Source organism: Solenopsis invicta, chromosome 7 (genome assembly GCF_016802725.1).
Source record: "Solenopsis invicta isolate M01_SB chromosome 7, UNIL_Sinv_3.0, whole genome shotgun sequence".
Classification (NCBI taxonomy): domain Eukaryota; kingdom Metazoa; phylum Arthropoda; class Insecta; order Hymenoptera; family Formicidae; genus Solenopsis; species Solenopsis invicta.
The window spans coordinates 8,058,986-8,073,251 of NC_052670.1; the positions used below are offsets into that span (position 1 = coordinate 8,058,986).

The window sequence follows — 14,266 nt, forward strand, 5'->3', positions numbered from 1 at the left end:
ACATGGTGGCAGCAGCGGTCAAGCAGCGATCACGTTTACGATCACAGCGCGGCCTGCGGCCTGTGGCGACAGAGGTGGGGGGCTCGCGAAGCTCGCGACGATCGTTGCCGAGCGGCGGCGGAGATGGTCGAGCGACCGAAACTGCGAACTACGCATATGGCGTACGACGTAGCGCAACACTAGCGACACGGCGACCGCTGGCGACCTCTGACGATCGCTAGCGATCACTGGCGATCCTAGCGACACTGGCGGCTCTGTCCTGCTTCGTTTCTGTTTGTTTCTCACGCCTCGCACGGCCAATATATATATGTGCAACGTGCGAACTGCGAGTACGCCGCCGGTGAATTCTGCGGATTGTTGTGGCACAGGTTAGGAACTCACATGTTATAGTTATAATAAATTCAATCATCCGCATTACACTGAATTAGCGCACATTAAAGACTGCTACATGTAAAATATTTAAATACAGTGGCATAATAAACTTTAACAATAAAATAATACACGTATATTCTGTTAAATGTGACAGTATCATTACTGGTTATTTAATCGTTTAAAGTATTCGTCTGCTTTTACATTTAATTTTGCTAATTATATGTCTAACAGCTTTAAGTATGTACTAATCTAATATAATACAAATGATCGAATTCGCTATTAATGTAATGCTAAAATATCAACATGTAATTAAATGAACACGCATCAATTGTACATTAAAAATTCTTTTTCTCGAATTCTATGAATAATACTCAAAAAATTTTCTACATTTTTTTACTGACTTCTTATGAAAAATCGGCACTTTACCAGTTATATCATGATCTAGCAGATGGATATATTTGTTAGATATATTTGATCAAAAGTTTAATTATATTATCATTAATATTGTAACATTAATTTTCTGTGCTGTGATTAATTTATTATATGTATCTTTTAAAATTATCAGAAATATATTGTCATGGCCGATATGGAAAGAAAAGAAGATTTACAAGAGCAAGAATTGGCAAAAAGTGCAGTTTTGGTTTCTAGTAGCTCTTTATCGTCTTGTACAACTCCAGTGAAAGGTATCTATTTCTGCATATTTTTTATTAATAATTGTTATTACTTTTACATATAAATAATAATATTGTGTGTTTAGGTTACGATTTTAATAAAGGGATCAATTATCATGAATTATTTGCAACCATGATAAGTTGTGGATTTCAAGCTACAAATTTTGGACTAGCGATTGAAGAAATAAATCGTATGCTGCACCAAAGGAACATACTTCTTACAAAAGATCAGCTTGATGAGATTGAAGAGGATGAATTTATAAAGAGAAGATACCATTGTACAATATTTTTAGGTTATACATCAAATATGGTATCTAGTGGCATCAGGGATATTATAAGATTTCTCGTACAACATAGACTGGTAAATTCGTGTATTCAAAAGTTTTATTTATGTGCATATATTATACTTTGTTATTTTAGGCAAATATTTTGTAGATAGATTGTCTTGTTACCACGGCTGGTGGAGTGGAAGAGGATTTCATAAAATGTTTGGCGCCCACATACGTTGGCAGTTTCAATCTGGATGACAGAAAGCTTAGAGAAAAAGGTCTTAACAGAACTGGAAATCTATTAGTGCCGAATGACAATTATTGTCTGTTCGAAGATTGGGTAATGCCAAAACTAGACGCAATGCTGACTGAACAAAAGACAAAGGTATACAAGTCATTTTTGCATCGATTAAATTACATATGGTGTATAGTGTGAATTTTTATCATGGACATGAGATGCATTTGCTTTGGCGCTCACAGCGTTGTAAGCATTATTTTATCCTTGTCTATTAAATATTCAACAAAATTAGATGATACTTAAAGTACTGTGAGCATCAAAGCAAACGCAGCCATAAAAATCATAATATAAGAATTAATCAAATAAAGCAAAGAAAAAAGGAATGAAAAATATCAAATTATGAAGAATCAAATCATGATGTAAAATAGACCAAGTATGTCTAAATTATGTGTAGTGAAAATAAAACAGAAATAGAAAGTAATTGCTGTATTTTTTCCTCTCTCTAATTCACATAATTGTTTCCTCTCTTTTACTGTTAAATATCTTTTATGCCTGTGTACATGATTTTCAAGTTTCGTATTTTACTCTTTGCCAGTCAATCTTTTCTATGTTTATAGTTTTTACTCTTACGATTGAATAACTTTTTAGGGCATTTTGTGGACACCGTCTAAAATGATAGCGAAACTCGGCGAGGAGATCAATCACGAAGATTCTATCTACTATTGGGCTGCGAAAAATAAGATCCCAGTGTTTTGCCCAGCATTGACCGACGGCAGTCTCGGTGACATGATGTTTTTCCACTCGTTCAAAAATCCAGGACTCGTACTCGATATTGTCGCGGGTTAGTTTTAAATTTTAATTTCCGATATAATATTTATCCACATAACATGTACGAATAAATATCCGATCTTCGACAGATGTCAAGAGATTAAACAGAATAGCTTTAAAAGCGGTGAACAGCGGCATGATAATTGTTGGAGGTGGAGTAGTGAAACATCACATTTGCAATGCTAATCTCATGGTAAGACCGACCACTTTATTTAGTATGTTTTGACGCATTCAATGATGATGATATGTTATTATAGAGGAACGGCGCGGATTATGCCGTTTTCATTAATACCTCTTCAGAGTTTGACGGGAGCGACAGCGGCGCCCGACCCGAGGAAGCGATTTCTTGGGGAAAAATTCGTAAAGATGCTGAACCTGTCAAGGTAACTGCGTTAGCTTGATACTAAATTTAAATATAACGAACAACAGTTCGAATAACATCGCTGTTTTTGTTGCAGGTATGCGCAGACGCCACTTTGGTATTTCCACTGTTAGTAGGAGAAACTTTTGCAAAATATCATCATTCGGGAAAGATAGGAAAATAAAAGAAAGTGAAGACGATACTTTAATTATGAATAAGGCGTACAGGAAATATCAAGGGTAAATAATGAAATATTTATCATTGCTACGTAATACTGTGGTAAAGTCATAAATATTAAATAAATTTGTATAAGAAAAGATGACTGTTAATTCTGGTGTGTTCGAAAGCAACATATGCATCTATGAGTAATTTTACTGAAGAACATTATACTGAACAACAAAAAAATCAATTTTTTTGTCATAAGGTTCAATAATTCATTATGTAATTTTAGCTGCTAAACATGAACGGGAAATGTTTGTCACGTCACAATTTTAAGAATGTTGCTGTTAAGTTACGAAAAATTGCAATTTTGGCATTTCGATAATTAATAACTCTGGACTGAAATATGTTACAAACTTTCGCAAAGTTTAGAACGAAAGATTTAAACTGTTGCTATAAAATAAAAATAAAAACTAAATGAGGATAGTTTTAAGATTGTATTAATCTCACTGAAACTGACTTTACCTAATCTGTGAACTCGTTCATGATTATATGTAGTTCTAAAAGACAAATTTTTACAAAATATGACACTTCTATTCTTAGGGTTGTTAAATAGGAATCTAATCTTAAATTCTAAAAATTCAAAATAGCGGATTTAATATGGCCTATAAAATTTCTAAAATGATTTATATTGAAAAATGTATAACTGGCTATTTTGAATTTTTAGAATTTGAGTTTGGATTGATTTATTTTTTATCCTATAACGGTAGTTTAGATCTTTCAAATTTTGCGAATGTTTGTAACACATTCCAGTCCAAAGTTATTAATTATCAAAAAATGCCAAAATTACGATTTTTAGCAATTCAGCAGATTTCTCAAAATCCTGATGTGATAGACATTTCACGCCCAGTGTTTAATAGCCAAAAGTAAATAAAAAATTGGCTTTTGAAACCTCATGGCAAATTTTTTCTTGTTGTGTTATTATCATCTCCAATGGAAATATGTAAATGTCTGCTACACATTTGATACCGTTATCATTTTATCTGTTAAAAAAAAATCTATTTTCGCTTTTCATAATATTTCTCAAATACAAAAGTATGTATCGACATGTTTTATATTAAATGTTAGAAGCCGAGTTCCAATTTAAGTTTATCGGAAAAACGTAGTTTTACTTTTCAAGGGTTTTTCGCTCAGGAGATTTACGTTGCTCGGCTCGATCTCGGGACGCCTGCGCGACTGCGTGCAGGTGCTCCAGGCGGCGCAGGTTCGCCAGGCACCGCGGCGCCCCGCGGTGGTGTCGCGAGGGGGCGGTAGGGGTGGCGATGCCGTTCGCCAGTTGTTACCCGTAAGCCCGCGCTTGCGGACGACGGGCGTGAAAACCATCAGCCCCCGCGATCATCCCCCGTCGTCGCACGACTCGAGCTCCCTCGATTCTGTGTGATTTTTGTCCTCCGGCCCCCCCGCTCCGTACCCTCTTCCTCACGCAAGGGAACCGACCGCTCTCCACCGTGGTCCACCACGCTCGTGATCGTCGTTTGGCCGACGAACCACCTCCTCGCGCGCACGGCTCGTCGCCATCGTCGTGATCGTCACGATCGCGCGCGCTGCCGTACTCGTCGTCCGTAATCAGCCCCTTTCCTTCCCCCCCAGTCCCTCCCGCCGCTCACTCCCTCGCGGGATATCGCGTAGCGCGTATCGCATAGCGGTGGTGGTGCTGGTGTTGGTGGTGGTGGCCGTCATCGGTATGAACGATGATGGACGTGGAGGAGACCAACACGGCGTCCACCGCGAGCTCCTCGCCGAGACCCTCCAGCCCCGCCGCGGACTCCACTTTCATCAGGTGAGAAAAAAATCTCGCGTTACATGCATACATATATTATTAATATCGAAATAAGAGAGAGAGGGAGGGAGAGATAGATGAATGATCCGTGTAATTTCGGTGGGCTCGAATTCCGGTGATCGGCAGGCGAAAACGGCCCTTACGTCCCCCCCGCGGCGTAAGATTCAGTTTCCCGTACAACGCTGGAAATTGAACTCGTACCGAATTTATGCGGTGTGCGCGCATGCGCACACGGCGCCACCAGTCCGCGTCTCTGTTTCTCGGCGGAATTTGACCATGTTGCTTCTCTACTCGTCGATCCGGACGAGCGCTAAACAGCTTTGGACCGATACCGGGTAATGTGGCGAATATCCAGTAGAATGTACGTCGATTTGTATTGTCGATTAAGCGTAAAAGCACCGATATTAGCGACGCTCGACAAGTTTTTCCAAGCGCGCTTCGAAATTTCTATCTTTGTCAGATCCTCGCTAACCTCCGGAACGGGCGGAACTTTCGTTCTCACTTCCACCTGTTCTCTAATACATCTCATCTAAGGTACATTTGTCGCGCCGGCAGGCGAATTCGAGGATAGTTCAAGTCGAAGTCGAGCGCAAGCCGGGCGCAATTAATATTTCGTTTTCGACGTCGACAATGCGGCCTTCGAGAGCCTTGTGCGCTCCGCGCGCGATATCGGACGGCGAAGATACACGGTGTCCGTGTATTCGCGAGATCGGGGGTATACACGCGCGGGCGCCGATTAATAATGCACGCATTAAGTGCATCCCACCGCCCCCACCGCGTCCCCAGTCCTCGCGCTTCTTCTCCATTCTGTTGATTTAAAAATGCAGGTGCCGGAGCACAACGCGGAGCTATCGAGGCGCGCTGCGTCGTGAATACTCGATCTCTCTCTCTTTCTCTCTCCCTCTCCCTCTCTCTTCCTCTCTCGAGGCTCGCCTCGTCTCCGTTTCTTACGACGGCACGATCGGACGTCCGGTCCGGAGCTCGAGAGCCGGGGGAAAATGAATTTCAAAGCTGAGAAAATTCAATTTGAAACCGCTCGGATTCCGCGCGAATTAGATCGCGAAACCTATTACGGAATGAATTTCGTAATTGAAGCTGATGCAACTCTCGAGCGCGTCGAGCTTCGAACTTCGCGAACGCATGGAAATGACAACGCGAGAAAGCATCAGAAACTAAATTTATCGAAATTTATTATTTCCATCCTTTCGTTTTTCAATCTATGATAACTTCTTAGTACCGAGAAGGAACTGCAAATTGTTTCGCAAAAAGTTTTCAGATCATCCTGAAAAAATGTGGAAAGTTTTTCATCAAATTTTTCGTAAATCTTAAAAATATATTAAATATTTCAAATATTCGACTTTCTTAAATAATCAAAATATTTGACTTTTTATTCCAATTAATCACTGTATTAAAAATGTAACTGCCAAGTCGTTGATTCTAAATATAATGGCTTCCTTTCGTATCATGTCTATTTGATAAACGAATAAAGCGATCGACTGTGTATAAGCTCGATGATACGAACTAATCAATACTAATTAATTCAGCGCGCATGGTAGCGCGGAATTGGGCGGATTCATTTTGTAATTATTGTAAGCACATACAATCTCTAACATTTCCTATTCTAAAAATAGTTAAAAAATCGAAATAATCGTTTATTTCGGTCTTTGTATTTTTAACATGACGTACCTTCATAGCTATAAATTTCAAATTAAAATCCTATTGGAATCTGTTTTTAACCGAGTTTAATCAAAAATAATTTTGTACACCTGTCATCAATTTAATTTAAATAATGAAACAATAATTTCATGTTGCCGCCACTAAAAATTTATTTAAGCATGATTTTAATTTTATGAAAAATTATTTAGAAGCTTTGTACTTTGGCATTTGTATCCCGAAAGAAAGCGAATTCAAGAAAAAAATCTAATACATTCGAAAAAAAAACGTTCGATAATCTTGGAACGCTTTGTTCATACAATATATCAAGAAGGGATGTCGTCGTTTATCTCTATCTTCTCATATATTTTTCTTCTAAGCAGTCACAATATCAGAGTTTTTCCTTCATGGCCTTTGATAGATCGCATTATAACTTGCAATTGATTTTTCCTTGCAATCATATTACCGTTGACATGTACCGAAGATACGTTCCTTACAAATTTTATATTTGGACGCATCCTCGCGTGTCACGCGTATGAAAAAAAAATTATTTAGAAGCTACTGATAGCTTCGCTAAAGAAAGATGAATTTGAGAAAAAAATCTATACTAAAAAAAAGAACGTTTGGTACAATCTTGGAACGCTTTGTTTATATATCAAAAAGAGATGCTGTCGTTTATCTTTCTCTTCTCATATATTTTTCTTTTAACTTGCAATTGATTTTTCCTTGCAATCATATTATCTTTGGCATATACCGAAGATACGTTCCTTACAATTTTTATATCTTGACGCATTCTCGCGTGTCACGCATATGAAAAAAATTATTTAGAAGCTATTGATATCCTAGCATTTTACTTTGAAAGAAAATGAATTTGAGAAAAAAATCTTTATTAAAAAAAAAAACGTTCGATGCAATCTTAAAATCAATCTTTGTTGTTTATATATCAAGGAGAGATGATGTCGTTTATCTCTTCTCTTTTCGAACATTTTTCTTCTAAGTAATTGCAATGTCAGTATTTTCTCCATGACCTTCGATAGATCGCATTATAACTTGCAATTGATTCTTTCCTGCAATCATATTACTGTGATCTATAACAAAGGTACTATGTTCTTTACAAGTTCTATATCTTGACGCCTTTTCATATGTTGCGGCTATAAAAAAAAAAATTATTTAGAAGCTACGTCAGTATTTTATTCTGAAAGAAATTAAATTCTACAAAAAATTCTTATACCCCCCCCCCCAAAAAAAAATAACGTTTTGACACAATCTTGGAACGCTTTGTTTATACATCAGAAAAAGATGCTATCGTTTCTCTTTCTCTTCTCGTATATCTTTCTTCTAAGCAGTTACAATATCAGTTTTTTTCCGTGGCCTTTGATAGATCGCATATAACTTGCAATTGATTCTTCCTTGCAGTAATCATATTACTGTTGATATATACCAAAGGTACTATGTTCCCTACAAATTCTATATCTTGACGCTTTTTCACGAGTCGTGGCTATACAAAAAATTTAATAAAGCAATAAATAAATTCAATAAGAAAGAAAAATTATTTAGAAGCTATTAATACTCCGACATTTTTATGCTAAAAGAAAGTGAATTCGAGAAACAATTTATACAAAAGAAAAACGTCCAATCTTGAAACGCTTTGTTCATACATCGGAAAAAGATGTTGTCGTTCATCTTTCTCTTCTCTTCCTTTTAAGCAATTGCATTGCCAGAGTATTTTCTCCGTGGCCTTCGATAGATCACATATAGCTTACAATTGATTCTTCCTTGCAATTATATTACCGTTGACATATATCGAAGGTATTATGTTGCCTACAAATTCTATATCTTGACGCTTCCTCGTGTGTCGCGGCTATAAAACACGCGCGCTCGCCCTCGGTCGAGGACGGCGAATTACGCTGCCAGGACGAATAAAATCCGGCGCGTGTGATCGAACACCTTCAGACGCGGATATTTTCGGTTGACCCACTTCGTTCTATCTGTCCATAAAGGCGATAATTATCGACGATACTAGGAATAGCGGTGACGAAAATGGTGTAACAGACACGGTGCCCGTTATTCTTTCGCATGCGACATCGCTTATGGTGTCGAGTAATCCCGCGATACAGGAAGTTTATCGCAGTACTATGGAGGCGACAAAATGCTGTTGAATTCGTCGTCTTTGAATTATACGTAGAGGGCGACTAAATCGATATCAATTTACGTGAAATTTTTTGTCTCTTCCTCAACAAGTGTTCTTATTGAATTATAAGTCCGCGAGATAATTAAATGTACGAATTTAGTGAAATATACATCTTTCTTTATTATTATATTTAATAGAGAGATGATTGAGAGAGAAAGAGAGAGAGAGAGAGAGAGAGAGAGAGAGAGAGAATTGCTTCACATTTTAGAGATGTTTTGAATATTTTTAAAATCTACAGACTATAAATTTTAAATGTTCCTAATTTTATGAAGTCTAAATTCTCTCTCGTCAGATAGGAAATTATTTAAAAAATTCAAACGGAAGAGAGCGTTTTGATTTTACGTTAATATCGTCATCAATTACGAGAGTCACTCGCTAAATATCCTCATAAAGTGAAGTCAGCGTCATCAATTTTTCCAACACTCCACCGCACATTTTTACCCTGATTAATTTTTCCTAAAGCTGGATTCGCGATGAGAATCGAAGTTAAAACTAGGTCAACCTTTTATTGCATCCCAGGGCCGTACTGGCGAACGAAATGGCGAATAATATCAGTTCGTCCTGTCCATCGTTCGATCTGCTGGGAAAAGTCCCGATATAAGAAAATTCCGCGTTCGAACTTGAACTATTTTCGGATTAATACCATTCCGCTCTTTTCGTCTATATACATAATAGATGCTTTCATTTCAGCGTGAAGAAAGAACCTACGGACGAGCCCAGCAGCCCTTTGGAGGCCACCAGTCCCGGTTCCATCCTACGCAACAACAACGGTGAGTTTCTAAGAATAATTATGAATTATCTGTGTGAAGCGTTCGATGCATCATGATAGTCTAATTTATAGAAAAATACCTTCTTTATTACAAAAATAGAAAAATAAAATTGGCTTTGTAGCAATGTTCCTTATATCAAAGATTATGTGGAACAGTAGCACGTGCTTCTTTTTTTAAACCGATGGCATAACAAATACGTTTTTGCATCCAGTATATTCGTGGCTTCAATAAATATAAAAATTACAATAATTTGTGTTAGTAAAAACATACAAACGGGTTTAAAAGTTTTGTTGTTAAAAGTTTCGGTGATTTAATTATTACATCGTTATAGAAAGTTACTAAAAATTATTTAAGTTAGCTTAAGACTTTAACCTCGTTTTTCTGAAAACAAGCTTGCTCCTAAAGTTGACCCATTATTGTGTTGAACGTTTCATACAATCTAATTTGGTAGTGTGATAATTTTGCACTAAAATTGCGAGAGAAGACATTAAAGAGCGTCGTTAACTTTTTCTCGTGCCTGCTATTATTATATACTATATTATGTGATAAATAATTTGAAAAACGTTGCATAAAAAAAGTGAGAGATTATCCGAGATAGGAGATAAAAGTTACAACAACGTTAGCCATAATGCTAATGTATAAAACATATGCGCACCGAAAAAAAATTTTTTTTAATGAAAAAAAAAACATTTTCTCTAAAACTATATATTTTAATGCAACCATTTGTTTGTTCTATTTAAGTAAAAATATTTACATTTAAGTATATACATATTATCTTAAGTATATAATTTTTACATTTAAATAATGATTTTACAAATAAGCTAATAATATTAAATTGTTTTCTCGGATTAAAAAATCTGATTGTCTTGTATATAAAAATAAGAGAACAGTAAATATTTTCTAGAACTGGAAGAAAAATATACTTGATTAAAAATTATTTTTTTATTTATCTACGTAAATATTTCAATTAAGAAATTTTTTAACTTTGTAAGTAAATAAGCTGTGATAGAATCCACCGAGTAAAAAATTTTTTGTATTAAGTAAAAATTTTTTAAAGATACTTTTTCTCTCTCAGTGCGGTATGTGTATGTTTTATAAGTTTATTACATAAATCAGTTTCATTTTCCTACCTTTTTAGTTTTTTACTTCTTGTCTCGCTTTTTCTCAACTCTCTTTTTTATCGAAAATATTCAGCTAGATACGTGTTTGACACGTTACTGAATGAGTTTTCGATCTCGTACACGTTTCTATGACGTGTGATTTATTTCGCAATAAACTTTTTCTATGATGCTGCTTATCAGAGAAAGCGCAAATTACTAGTAGACGCGAGAAATTTCTTTTGATCCTCGTCAAACCGGTTTTCTTTACGTGCAACGGTGGATTAAAAAAAAGCACGCATGCTAATTGTTAGTCAAATTCCGCACGTTGCATGTACGCGCATGCACAGGATTTATCCCAGAGAAATCTTGCGAAACCTGATTTAAAGTAATCTCTATCGTTTCCACGGTCTGGACTGGACCTACCCTATTTATATTCGACATTTTGGATGCACTTATATACCGTTGTCTGTAGAAACATAAAGGTACAAGAAGTGCAAAAGAGGTGTCACAGTTATCGATTGTCGAGACATGAAACTGTGAAGAAATTCTAATATTTATAGCGATATTTCACATCGAAAGATAAGTAAGAGAGAGAGAGAGAGAGAGAGAGTTTAGAAGTGTAAATGGATAAAGGCAACGTTTTATTTCTCGCGTAATTCCCGGTCTTACCGGGAAATCTCATTCGAGGTTTGTCTACCGTGAGCAAAGGTAATCTCGGAAATTGTGGCAAGCGGCAACCTGCCACGACGTCTTCTCTATCGGTGAAAAAGTTTTACTACGTCGAATTGTCTTTGAGAATCCGTCATTGGAAGGTTCTCGCATGACCCTGGGACATTCCGTACACAATGTACGAGCCCTCGCGTGACGGTAACAGGGCGGCGGGAGAGAAAGGGAGAGAGAATGAGCACCGCTGCCTCACCACGGTGGGATGAGGTTCCAGCTGTAGCTGGCGTTGGATCGATTCAAAAGCGGCAGCAAAGCGCCCCACCCTATTATGTGTTTTCTTCAGACCCCTACCCCTCGTTTCAGCCCCCGCTGCTTCTCGTCGTGCGAATCCAACCCGCCACCCCCTGCCTGCCTGCCTGCCTGCCTGCCTGCCACAGCCCGCTTACCACGCTGCGCACCCCCTGTGTCTCGCCCCCTTTCACGGTTCTATCGCGCACCGGAACGGTTTACTGCGAGCCGGAAGATCTCGGCGACCGGAAGCTCCTTTCTCGCGCGCTCCGCTTTAATTGAGGATGACTTTTTCTCCTCCACCTCTCCCTCTATCACTCTTTATCCCCTCTCCCCCCCCCCTCCTCCATTCCTCACAAGCGTCGAGAATCCGAGGCGCATCTCCAAGACCAAGATTGGCTTTTTGGTCACCGGTGGATGGCGCCTTAATGGGCAATTGGCTGCCGGGGAAGAATTTCTGGAGTTCCCTGAAATTCTCCGGTTGATAGCCAATTAACCACCGGGCCCCATTCGTTGCTGACCGTCGTTCGTCAAAAGGTCAATGTGTCTCTTGGCATTTGCGAGGCAAATCGAAAACGGCAGGTAGTCCCTGGTAGCGTATTTACTTGTTCAATATTTATCTGTTACGGGTGTTGGTGTAAAGAGTGCCAAGAGTAATAATTCAAGATAATAGTTAGTCAAGTCGTGAATTATAAGTAACAAAAATGGAGGAATACAATCGATTAATCTTAACGAAACTCTGAAAAAAAAACGCGAAAAGATGTATTCCCGTTTTTCAGATTCAGATTAGCCTTTCGTTACCGTTATCAATGCAGCCACATTACATTGAGCCACGTTTCTCAGTAATGAAAGGGTTAAGGACGCATTTACGTTATAAGAATATCTCTTTATATAGGTCGCGGAGATATAGTAATATATTATTATCACATTGCATAAGACCTGGCGCTCTATAATTATGAGTATAAACTTATAACAGTGTATTCGCTGAATGAGGAGGCGTCAAGCCGTCACTGTACCGTGATCGAACTGTTCTGCTGTTATGTTTCTTGTTCCTCCATTAAGAAATCGATGCATTGGAGCTCGATCGCAAATTATTAATTTTATTCGATTTTACATGTACAGTTTACTACATTTTCCCGGAGAATTCTCACGATTACGCAATTAAGCAAATTCGTTTCGGATACCATTCACGAGTCTTTCCGTCGTCTCGATTACATCAAGATTCAATAGAGATTATGTCATCGCAACTTTCACCCTTAATATAGATCAGTTAGATCTGTAAGAACGCATGTGAAAGAGCGCGAATCGTGAACTAAAATCAGCACATTGACATCTCCATTGGTCTATTAAATTTATCTTTTATGAAATAGAAATTTGATATTGACGTATTTTTTAATTGATTCTCCACTGTCAAATCTCAGATCTTTTATACAAATTGGAATACTTTTCAAAAATATTGAGAAAAACTTTTCTCAGAATTTTTTATATATATGAATTCTGAAATATTCTAAGATAAAAAATTAAGAAATTTTCTAAAATGTTATAAAATTGTATAGAAATTTTGAAAAATACTGAAATTTATTAAAAAATTTTGAGAAAAATTTTATAGCCCTGGTAAAAATTTTTCTCAAAATGTTTTATACGATTTTTCATAATTTTTTGGAATTTATATAATTTTATAACTTTTTAGAAAATTTCTCAGATATTTTATACAAATTTTAGAATATTTCAGAATTCACAAATATGGACAATTTTGAAAAGAGATGTAGATTTTAGCAGTATTTCTAAAAGTGTTCAATTCGTATAAAAATTCTGAGGAAAAGTTTTGCCAGATTTATCGTATGTACAGACGCAGTATTGTTACTAAAATTTAAAAAAAAGATATTAAAAATGATGAGATGTTAAATGTATTATTTCTCAAACAATTTTTCAGAATTTTTCTATACAATGAACATTTCTCAGATTTTTTTCTCGTAGAATCATTTCAGAATTCATATATATAAAAAATTCTGAGAAAAAAAATAAATTTTCTTAATATTCCTGAAAAATGTTTCAATTTGTATAAAAGCTCTGAGAAAAGTTTTTATCGGGAAATGATTGAGTTATTTACAAGTTATTACTGATTATGACATATAATATGACGAGTTCAAAACACATATATCGGTTTAGTTAAAAGGCTGTCAACATTTAGAAAAAAAAATAAACCAAACTAATATCACATTTGGAATATGTCTACAGTTTTTTGATACTAAACGATTCTTCAACCATTAACGCTTTAATAAGATCAAATCTGCCAATAAGTTTTCACAAGTATTTATAGCTTTCCAATCGGACGAAACTTCCTATCGAAAGAGAAAGAGAGAAAGAAAGAGGAAAAAGGAAGCGGGGAAAGGGCGAGGGAGACAAAGAGAGTGCGCGAGAGGAGTTTATATTCGCGAATAAACCGCAGCCGCGGCAGCGCGAAAGCTCGATGAGGGGAAATGCAGCGCGCGGTTCGCATAATGTAACACACAGAGTACAGAGAGAGAGCGAATCGATCTGTACGTACGCTCGCGCTCGCGCGAATGCAACCGGTTTCCCAGGTTCATTATACCGCGGAGAGCCGCGCATCTCCTTTCCCGACAAGTGTGCGCCGTGTTGCGCGACCACACCGACGACGACGACGACGACGACGACGACGACGACGGTAGTCCCGCCACGAAGTTACTTATGCTGGACTTCATCCCTTTCTCGTAAACGCTCGCCGCGTCTCCCGCGTCCCGCCGCCGCTCCGCTCCGCGTCGCGGTCCGCCTCGATCAGGAAACGCGCAGTCGTTGCGCCGATCGTGGAAATAAGTCATCGAACCGCCACGATTCACGA

General features: G+C 37.6%; 2 protein-coding genes across 3 annotated transcripts in view; both read left to right on the top strand.

Moving 5' to 3' along the window:
• The first annotated feature begins 230 nt into the window (after positions 1-230).
• LOC105201636 (probable deoxyhypusine synthase) lies at positions 231-9,448 on the top strand. Of its 2 annotated transcripts, XR_005575257.1 has the most exons (9): positions 231-368; positions 938-1,055; positions 1,130-1,404; positions 1,479-1,697; positions 2,199-2,391; positions 2,468-2,571; positions 2,636-2,761; positions 2,837-2,978; positions 9,273-9,448. XR_005575257.1 is itself a non-coding variant. In XM_011169726.3 (8 exons), the coding sequence occupies exons 2-8, from the start codon at positions 950-952 to the stop codon at positions 2,921-2,923; spliced, it is 1,110 nt and encodes a 369-aa protein (XP_011168028.1). In that variant the 5' UTR covers positions 231-368; positions 938-949; the 3' UTR covers positions 2,924-3,854. The 2 variants fall into 2 exon arrangements, 1 of the variants encoding a protein (XP_011168028.1); XM_011169726.3 differs by lacking the exon at positions 9,273-9,448 and having other exon boundaries at positions 2,837-3,854.
• LOC105201637 (ecdysone-induced protein 78C) overlaps positions 4,177-14,266 on the top strand; it is an 83,413-nt gene continuing 73,323 nt past the window's right edge. The window contains exons 1-2 of the mRNA XM_039452107.1: positions 4,177-4,738; positions 9,273-9,352. Of these exons, the coding sequence (XP_039308041.1) occupies positions 4,650-4,738; positions 9,273-9,352 (169 nt within the window). The 5' untranslated portion in view covers positions 4,177-4,649. The remainder of the gene's footprint in view (positions 4,739-9,272; positions 9,353-14,266) is intronic.

Bases quoted from the DNA above. Each gene is read 5' to 3' on its own strand.
- LOC105201636 (XM_011169726.3), top strand. From the start codon at position 950: ATGGCCGATATGGAAAGAAAAGAAGATTTACAAGAGCAAGAATTGGCA. The intron at 2,392-2,467 runs GTTAGTTTTAAA...GATCTTCGACAG, and splicing joins CGTACTCGATATTGTCGCGG to ATGTCAAGAGATTAAACAGA. The intron at 2,572-2,635 runs GTAAGACCGACC...ATGTTATTATAG, and splicing joins TTTGCAATGCTAATCTCATG to AGGAACGGCGCGGATTATGC.